Source organism: Sinocyclocheilus anshuiensis, unplaced genomic scaffold (genome assembly GCF_001515605.1).
Source record: "Sinocyclocheilus anshuiensis isolate Anshui unplaced genomic scaffold, SAMN03320099.WGS_v1.1 scaffold891, whole genome shotgun sequence".
Lineage (NCBI taxonomy): Eukaryota > Metazoa > Chordata > Actinopteri > Cypriniformes > Cyprinidae > Sinocyclocheilus > Sinocyclocheilus anshuiensis.
In genome coordinates, this window is record NW_015546076.1 from 363045 (window position 1) to 373254 (window position 10210).

Here is a 10210-nt window from a genome sequence, read left to right on the forward strand (position 1 = left end):
CCTGCTGAGAATGTGCATTTCTTCCTCTGCTGTCATCAGTTTTGAGCGTAACTGTAATCAAATGCCATTTCAACATTCCAGGCATCTTCATGTCTAGTGCGGTAAACTTTACGATCTGAGACTCTGTGTACCTGCCTCTGTTTGCCTTCCTCCTGTATTTGAGCTCTTTATTAGCTGTGATTTACTGAGATTATACCCCATGCTGGTGTTCTGGGACCGGTGTGAGGGAGAGGGAAATTAGGGCCAGTTAATGGAACTGTTGGCCTATTGGGCCATTATTGGCTTACATTGGCTTGCATGTGTGGTTTTCATGCATTGCAAACATAAACATTTCATTTTCTGTGTTGTACTTTGATATTGAAAATTCTGATTAATTAAATATGTCACCTAGCTGACTAACATAGTCGGCCACACCAGATAGAAACAATGAATAGTACACTATGTTTGCAATTTATTAATATTATTTTATATTACTTTAATTAAATTGAATGAAATTAAATAGCAGGACAACTATAAATTAATAAAAACACTTTTAAAGCTGTTTCTTTCAGCTATGTAATTTCATTAAATGAAAGTAATATAAAATAATATTAATTAATAATATATATGAATATAATTAAGTTATAATTGTTAAAAATAGTTATATTATATAATGTATTATTATATTATATATAATAATATAATAAAATAGTATTAAATGCAGTGTGAAAACTGCGAAAAATAAAATCCCATCCTTATCTCTCTCTTTGTTTTTGTCTTGTCAATGAAAATGTTGTCAGGGCAAATGAATGGGCCAGAGGTTAAGCAAATTCCTTAATCAGATTTCACCTACTCAAGGTCCTAAAAGCATTGTTAACAATCTTCAAAGTATTTCTAAACCAGTGGCTAGATGGAAATCTTTAGCATACGGTGCCATCAAATCCATGTTGAGTCTAGGAACAGATCGGTAAGTTCAGAGACACCAGCCTCCAGATAGACCACAGTGATGAGTTTGTGATGCGTTCCGTCAGATGGACACCTACGACCCTGTTACAGTGATGGCGGCTTGTGTTTCCATTGAGCAAATTGGCCATCTGGTGTCCCAGAGGTCTCTTATTTCATCTGCTAACTTTTTCTTTTGTGCTAGAGTCATGGAGAGGGCACTATTACTTTTATCATGCAATACAGAGGATATTTGCTTCAATTCAACCATAACGTTATACTCAAAATACTCTTGACTGTTAAATATTCTCTTAATGTTTAGAGTTCACCTAATTCACAATATGAGCCGCATTGAATAGGGAGTTAGACCTCATTTTACTACTATAACATCTTCTATTCCTCTGAGAAGGTTTTCCAGTAGATGCTGCAAGAACATGGATTGAGACATTTGCTCCCATTCAGACAAGAGCATCAATGAAGTTAGTTAGAGAAGGCATGTAGTATGTCTATATCTTCACTTGCACTGACGTTTTTACCCTGGTCACTCATCCTCATGGCATGTGTTGCATTCTTTGGGCAGCTCTGACACATAGCTGTCTGAGAAGTGACCTTCATCATGTTCAGGCTGGCATTCAGTTACATTTGTCAGTGGCTTGTGCAGCCGAGTATGTTAGTGTCCTTGAGAACCCACCTCTGCTCTGTTCTCCATTTGATTGCCTATTCATGATGTGTCCCAATGGCCCTGTTGGCAGGGAGACTAACGCTGCCTCTCTGCGCATCAAGATTACGCTTGATCCCAGGAACGTGTGGTTTTGCTGCTGATGTGCTGAGTAATTGCCATCATATAGCATTAGTTTATACCATTAGTGAGCATGAAAAGACTGTACTGTATTGTGAATTGTATAATCTGTATAACTGCATCTAATTGTGATGAATATAAACAAATTTACTCGTCAGCTTCCAGCATGTTGGCATTAGTTTATTCATCCTGATAGTGGATAATTCCATCTGTTGGTGGAAAGGGATTTTAAGTTCAGGATTGTCTGAGCTTTAGTAACCATTTAGCTTGGTTGTTTGTGTCTCAGAAAGGGAGGGAGTCACACCACCAAGAGCTCCTCTTTGAGTCGAATCATTCATGGTTTGTAGTGGCTTATAGTCGGTTCTGTAAACACACACACACACACACACACACACATATATAAATACAGATTCTATCCTAAGAATGGACGTTTTGCTGCTAATGTGCTGAGTAATTATATACTGTATAAAGTGTTTACACCATATATACATATGTATATATATATATATATATATATGGATTAAATGCCACAAAACTATAATTGTAAGATGCATATACTACTTCAGCAATCATTCTAGGGATTATTTTATTGAAAAAAAAAAAAAAGTTTATATACAGGTGCATCTCAATAAATTAGAATGTCGTGGAAAAGTTAATTTATTTCAGTAATTCAACTCAATTAAAAGAACCAAAGACTTAAACTACTTCAGTCTGTGTGCACTGAATTTATTTAATACACGAGTTTCACAATTTGAGTTAAATTACTGAAATAAATGAACTTTTCCACGACATTCTAATTTATTGAGATGCACCTGTATATATATAGATGACCACACAACCCTAAGTTTGATTCTTTGGTTTCAAGGTAATTTTTTTATCCTGTAAATATTTGATGTAATTAGACTGTCGTCTGTATAAATGTTGCATTTTCCTACAATGAATAATTTATTAATACCCTCATTTGAAAAGGGATGCCACCGAATTCCTTGATTTTCTGGTAAGAATATTATAAGCAAAACAGACTGGGAAAGCATTTTGTTTAGTTCCATGTTTTTCCTTATATCTCAAAATAAAAGGGCTGCATAAATAATGATTTGGATGATATCTCAAATCATTAGACAAACTCCTCTGTGCTCAGCAAGAAATAGGGAATGTGAGCTTGAAGTATATGGATGTTTGGTTTGAACACCTCAGCATATGAATAGACACACACTGACAATATTAATCTACTGTTTTAACAGAGAAAGCTTCCACTGTTCTTTGATAAACTGACCAGGCCATGTTGTTCTTCCCCTTAATATGACCTCAAAAAGGGTGGGGCGGCATGTTAACCTTGAAAACTCTCCTCATCCAAGCTGTGCAGGTCATCATTTCTCTCACTGACCAGGACCAGACAGACTGAAAAAGAGAGAGAGAGAGAGATAGAGAGAGAGAGAGAGCAATTTACAGTCTAAAGGTGTTCTTGATGACCTGTGTAGGAAAAAGGTAAGTTCTAGTCATGGTTATAAAAAATTTTTACAAAACATTGTTCTGTAGCAATTTATGTCAAACAAATCTTAATTTCTTCTTTGAAGGTTCTTTGAACCATAACAGTTGAGCTAAGAGCTCAACCGCTGATATATAACACAAATATCCGCCCCATTCGGATCTCCAAGGGTCCATATAATGCAGTGTAAATGTGTGGTGTGAGTGATGGGTGTGTTTATATGGGCTGAAAGGGTCATGTGTCTTTGTTGTGCCTTTGGGAGTGAAAGCAGACACAAGTGGATTAAGGGGTGAGCTGTTACCGGGGTCCAGCACCTTTAATCCTCATGTTCCCTGCCTGCTATACAGTCATTTGCAGTAGTCTGTTTTAGGCCCTTCTTTGAGCTACATGACTGGAGATTTCTTACTAAAGCACACACTCGTAAAAATAAAGGTTGTTTATTTGCATCTATAAGAACCTTTAACTTTCATGGAACCCTTTCATTCCACAAAAGGTTCTTTATAGTGGAAAAAGCTTATTTACATTATTAAAATATTCTTCACGCTAAGAAGAAAAATGTTCTTTTAAAAACTGTTCACTGAAAGTTCTTTGGGGAACCAAAATGGTTTCTCGACTATGTGACATTAAAGGGGTCATATGATGCTATTTTAAAGATCATTATTTTGTGTATTTGGTGTAACAGAATATGTTGACATGTCTCTTTGGATTTGAGACTTTAGTCTTTGCAACTTTACAGATCACAGTGAGAAGTGCTTGAATTCGCCAGAGAATTCTGCTACAAACCCCAAATGTCTCTGCTTAACCTAGTTTAAAGCTATATGAAATAATTCTAATGCTAAATAGGCTTTTCAATTCACAATTCACCACCTTTACAAATAAATTTGGTATTCATGCAATATTAGATTTATATAATATATTTTTATGTTGTTAATATAGTTAGTCATTTGTTTTCATTGCATTTGTTCAGGGAGTAGGCTAAGTGACTATAATTCCATATTTCATAAGTTTCTTTTTTGTATTTTATTTTATAATTGTGATTAGACTACTGTTTTTCAACACAAATAACATAGAAATCATAAAGACATAAACCATAGTTAAATCCAATCATTGTTGTGAGAAGTCATGCATGGTTGTGGATGCGAAGGTCTATGAATATTGAGGTGGACACACTAAACTTTTCGTTTCGATTTTTATTCAGGAAACACAAGCTCATTCGAATTTCACTGCATTCCAAAGTTTGTTTGGTGAGCTCTGACCTGCAAATTCATATCATTCTTTCTTTTTTTCTTTCTTTACCTTTACTTATATAGCGCTTTTAACAATACAGATTGTGTCAAAGCAACTGAACAGCATTATAAATAGTGTCTGTAGAAATTTTGTGTGCTCAAAATCTAGTGTGACCATGGCATATCGTTGTTAAAAGTATAGATACTGTAGACAAACTATGGTTTATTTTTAAGTGAGTATCAAATTAGAATCATGCACTGCATAGCCTGGACATTTGTGAGTTATGGTGATTTACGGTTGAATGTGCTTTTTGAATGAGCTTAACTATGTAATATTACATAGCTCTTACTTCTATCTGCTCTTACTTGTAAAATACAATATATCGCCATTGTTAATGGTTTCTGTCCCTATACTTTTTTCTTTTTATAAGCCCGCACTCCTCTACTAGTGCTATCATATCAGGTGCTGGTGCCACCATATAGAATATAAAATATGTAAGTCTGAAGCCCTGCAGTGAGGTAATAAGGAGGAAGTGGGTTAGATAATATTTATAAATGACGAGAACTAACAACAAGTAAGGCAGGAAAGTATTCCAATCCTGATTCATAGGACCAGAGAGCGACTAAAATTACAAGTGGATCTCAGTGGGAAAAAATAAACTGTTAGAATAAGTATGTAGCAGCTATAAAAAGAAGCTGTCTAAATATAGCTATATTGCTTGTTAGCAGAATAAGTGGAGTGTTAATTATGTGAGATTCCAATGTGCAATAAGCAATTTTTTATCTTGCAACATTTTTATTACAGTATATATGCTCCCAACCATGCAGAAGTGTTAAAAGATGACAATTAGCCCATTCTAACAAGGCTAAACGTTGGGCTCCCTGACCCACATTTACGGCTCGCTGAAATGCTCTTTGTGAACCTGCTCTGTGCTGGTCATGTGCAGATTGTAGTGAGTTTATGGTTAAGCATGCACACTGTTGGTCTCTCATTAAAGTTAAGCTGCTCTCTTTGTGGTACTTTGCAATCATCTGCGCTCACAATAGTAGAGTGGATTTCAAGGCCCAGGCCTGTGACTGGAGGGTCCAAGCTTTACTTTAGGAAAGGAGTAATTTGATTAAATCTGCACTGTTTCAGTCCAAAAACTGTGTGAGCTAAATCAATCAAGTGGATTAACGCTTCCACTGGATAAAGCTGATTAAACTGGTAAACAAAATCACAGTTGCATATGAGTTTGGTTAAAAGTTGAGAAACGGTTGTTATTTTTTTAAACTTACTGAGAGTTAATGATTTCCATAATGTTCAGTTGCATTTTTCTATCAGTGCGGATCGAAACTCCAAGCTAAAATATTCCTGACAGTGTTTCCTGCACTGATGTTATTTAATTGAATCTTCCAAATCAATGCTTTTACATATTCGTTTTACCTGAATTGTGAGCTTACAGTCTGACTTCAGTGTGATAAGAGAGAAAGACTGGACAATGTGACACAATACAAAGTAATCATACAATAAAATGAATAAATAAAAATAAAAGTTTTTTTTATTTGAATATATTTATGAATTTGAATTTTCAGCAGTCATTGCAGTCTTCATGTCACATGATCCTTCAGAAATGATTCTAATATTCTGATTTGATCCTCAAGAAACATTTCTTATCTTTATCAATGTTGAAAAGTTGTGCTGCTTAGTTTTTTTCTGTAAATGTCTTAACTGTCACTTTTGATCAAATTAATACATCCTTTCTGAATAAAAGTATAAATTTCTTTAAAAATATCCAAACTTTTGAATGGTAGTGTAAATCTGATCAGTTCTTTACTTACTCTTACTGAACCACAAGACATTAGCCTAGTTTTGTCAAGTTAACTATGTTAAAGCTGCAGTCTTATTTATATAATAATATAATACACCATGAATCCATTTTGCAAACCGTGTTTTTCGCTTGTCCTGAATCACTACGGTACACCTATAATAAGTGTTTATATTCGGACTATTTAGACTGGCTTGGGTAGGTACCGGAGTAGCCCAGTACCTGCGTGATTCGCCATAGACATAAACAGAGAGAAGTAGCTCCGGCTACAATGTTCTTCCGCAAGACGCACGCAGTTCTGTTTATTAACCGCTAGAGCGCCAAAAGTTACGGACTGCAGCTTAAGTTGTACTGTCATGATGTAAGTTATACTTCAGTGTTAAATTGGTAAATAAATAGTTCTGTAAAACACATTCCGATGTGTAACTTTGTGCTTTAGTGGTAGTTTAATGTTATAAAAGTTGTAGTGTTTTTTGTTTAGTATATAGTAATCAGGGAAAGACAGAGAGCGCTGTTTTTGAAACCTACTTTTTCTTACATTTTACTGTTACTGAATCACTTAATTTTCCATACAGTGTCTCCGTGGTGGAGAATGCACCGTCAGCAGGTCCTTTGATCCCGGCGGTGATTTTCCCCTTCATTGAGGCGCTGAAGCCATGCTAACTCTGATAGAGGAGAGAGTGCTCAATGGCTGTGGTGGAGCTAGCTGAAGAAAATCCATTCCTCCAATATATTTTCTGCTGAGGCAGGTACAATGACCTTTAGCGTTCCGATAGGTCACCCATAGGCTTGTGACATGCTTGTGTATTGATTTCTAAAACTCTGGCCCATCCATTGTAAAAGCCATCCAAGTGTGAATTAGCTGAGATCAATGAGGTGCGTGGATAAGCCTCTTGTCATCTCATTATCTGCTTGGCCGTTCCTTTTAAGTAATAATTACCTGAGAACTTTCACAAGTCCAGCATTTGGGAAACTATCCAAGTCTCAACAGCAAATGTTTGTTAAATAGGACAATGAGCTGTTTGACACCTCACGTATAGTTCTTAGGGACAAATGTGGCAAACATGCACTTAAATCTGCAGATTTTTTTTGTTGATTTGTTGTTAGAGCTGCAGTGCTTCTGAGGATGCAGATTCAAGTCTGGCCTGCTGAAGTTCCTGAACCCACTCCCCATTTTTTCCTAATTTTTAATTAGTAAATGAAATAAAACATAAAAAGATTTTTATTTTATTTTATTTTATTTTTTCACGGTGCTGAATATGTCTGTGTTTTTTTGTGTCCAGGTGCCCACGGAGTGAGAGAGGAGCCCCAGTTTGTGACGGCCCGTGCAGGAGATAGTGTTGTTTTGGGATGTGACGTGAGCCACCCCCTAAACGGCCAGCAGACTCCCTATGTGGTGGAGTGGTTCAAATTCGGTGTGCCTATTCCCTTCTTCATCAACTTCCGTTTCTATCCTCCTCATGTGGACCCTGAGTACGCCGGTAAGCACCAGCATCTTTGTAATGTCCACAGTTTAATTCCTATTAATTATTATGTACAGTAGACAATTAATTTTATGCCAACTAAGTGTAGAACGTACATACTGATCTTCCCATATTAAATTATAGTCTGAGACAATGTTGTTATTGTTAATTAAATGATTAAAAATCATTTTTGGTAATTGAAATAAAGCTGAAATAAAATATAAATGTAAATATTATTAGTTTAAACTAAAAAATGAAATGAAAATTCAGGAAAATCAGAAAAGTTGAAGTTGAAGTACTAAAATTAAAGCTAAAACTGAAATAAAACTAATAAAATTACAAAACCACATAAAGTACGTAAGGCATTCTCACAATTCTAAAAAAAGTCAGAATTGCAAAATATAAACTCGAAATTAAGAGATATAAACTCTATCAAATATAAAATTTCCAACATGGAATAAAAAAAAAAGTACTTGTTTTTTCTTGCAATTGCGAGTTTATATCTCACAGTTCTGACTTTTTTCTTTGAACTGCAAGATAAAAAGTCGCAATTACCTTTTTTTTTTTTTTATCCTGTGGCAGAAGCAAGCTATACATATATAACAAAATGAATAAAACTGAACTAAAATTAAAACTGAAAGTATATAAAAGCTATGATACATTATGCAAGGGATAATGTACATCCAGCCGGTTGTTATCGCAGAATAACCCCCGACACGGGTCTTGTATCACCCTGAAGGGGGTTATTCTACGATAACAACCGGCTGGATGTACATTATCCTGCTTATTACACGGCTACTTGCCACATAAGTAAATAATTAGACAAATATTGATTTGAGTTGAAATATTTTAACGCAAAGCTTCCGTGAACACAGTAGTTTCGAGCAAGCGTCAAGTTAAAACTAGACGGACATTTAAGAGAAACAGTGCAGTCATAACACTTATTACACAACATTTCACCACATAAATAATTAAGGCGATAAAAGATATTGATTTAAGATGAAAATGTTTTAAAATGTTTGTTAGGTATATCTTATAATCCATTACAGTGTACAAAACAGTCGTAGCAAAATGGCAGCAGCTGCGTTTGTATGAAACGAGAGAGCGAGTCCGTGATACCTTGGAATGTCACGACTGACCAATCAGAATCAAGTATTCCACAGAGCCATGTAATAACATACTATAATAGTATATAAATAATACTAAAATAACACTGGTCTGAGACCACTTTCCATTGTGCATTATTTTCTAATTTAAGAATATTTTTTTTTTATTAAAAATTAGCAACACAACTTGAATAAAAAGTAAAATTTTAAATTAAGATGAATTTCAGAGTATCTTTCAGGTTATTTCCAGCTTGAAATTAGATTTTGAATTATGGATTTTCAAACTTTTGAATTTCTTATGAAGCCAATAATTCAAACTTAAATGTACATCACAGTGCATCAGCATCAAAACCACGATGAACCAGCATAAACCAGCCTAAACCAGGATAGAAATTCACGGCAGGCTTTGCAGCAAGAATAGTATGTGAATTTGGACTGAGTCCAGGGCTTTAGGTTGGGTTTGATTAAATTTACCTGCTCATGACAGATTTACAGAAAGCTGTTAACTGTAAACAAACCATTAAAAGTTCCAGTCACACCATCAGTCTTCCTTTTGAATTCAGAAGTGTTGCACTTGATCTAATGTGCTCATTTTGAGTGAGGCTGAGCGAAAGCACAGTTTTTCTATGTTTACTACTCAACGCGAAAGCGAGCCCTTTGTCCGACCCAGAGAAAAAGTGAGTGTGAGCAGCCCTTGACACGGATTGGGAAAAGCTTTAGCAATGGCTGCCTGCTAGCATGGCACTCATTCTCTTTCGAGGTGCGTTACAGAACCTTGATTACCGCAGATCTGCTGCTGGCCGTCTGGGTGAAAAATCACCTATTGTCAGCACTTCTCAAAGCACACACTCTCCACGACACAGGACGCAGAGCTGCGTGACACATCCATCTCTGTGATTGTTTGAGATTATTTGATCATTTGACTGCTATGTCTCACCTTATTAAATTGGAAACTTCTTTTGCTTTCTACATCGAGAGAGCTCTGTTCCAAAACCTATTTAGCTGCAGCGCTGTCTGTGGCCTACATAGGCAGCTACATTCTAAGGGAGCATTCTAACTTCACTGGAATCGCATTCGTTTAATGATTTGGAACACTGTTTATGGACAGAAACACAAAACGCTCCTCACATTAGTGCACAGGAGACTCAACTCACAACAAGCTAACAATATATACTTTAACTAACATTAAAATTAATTACAAATGCAAATGTTAAGTAAAGTAGTCATTATGTTAAACTTATATTACTTTATATCATATAAATGTATAAACGTATTTTTAAAAATATAGATTTTATTGTTATTATTTAAAAAAACATGTATATTATAATAATAATAATATACACATATATTATAATAATATAATAAAATTTGATATAAAAATAAATGTACATCTTTATTTTT

The 10210-nt window shown here is 35.2% G+C and overlaps 1 protein-coding gene across 3 annotated transcripts in view; it reads left to right on the forward strand.

The window, feature by feature from the left end:
* igsf9ba (immunoglobulin superfamily, member 9Ba) overlaps nt 1–10210 on the forward strand; it is a 76666-nt gene that overhangs the window by 5679 nt on the left and 60777 nt on the right. For all 3 annotated transcript variants that reach the window (XM_016501349.1, XM_016501350.1, XM_016501351.1), the window contains exon 2: nt 7524–7721. In XM_016501349.1, coding sequence (XP_016356835.1) covers nt 7524–7721 — 198 coding nt within the window. The remainder of the gene's footprint in view (nt 1–7523; nt 7722–10210) is intronic.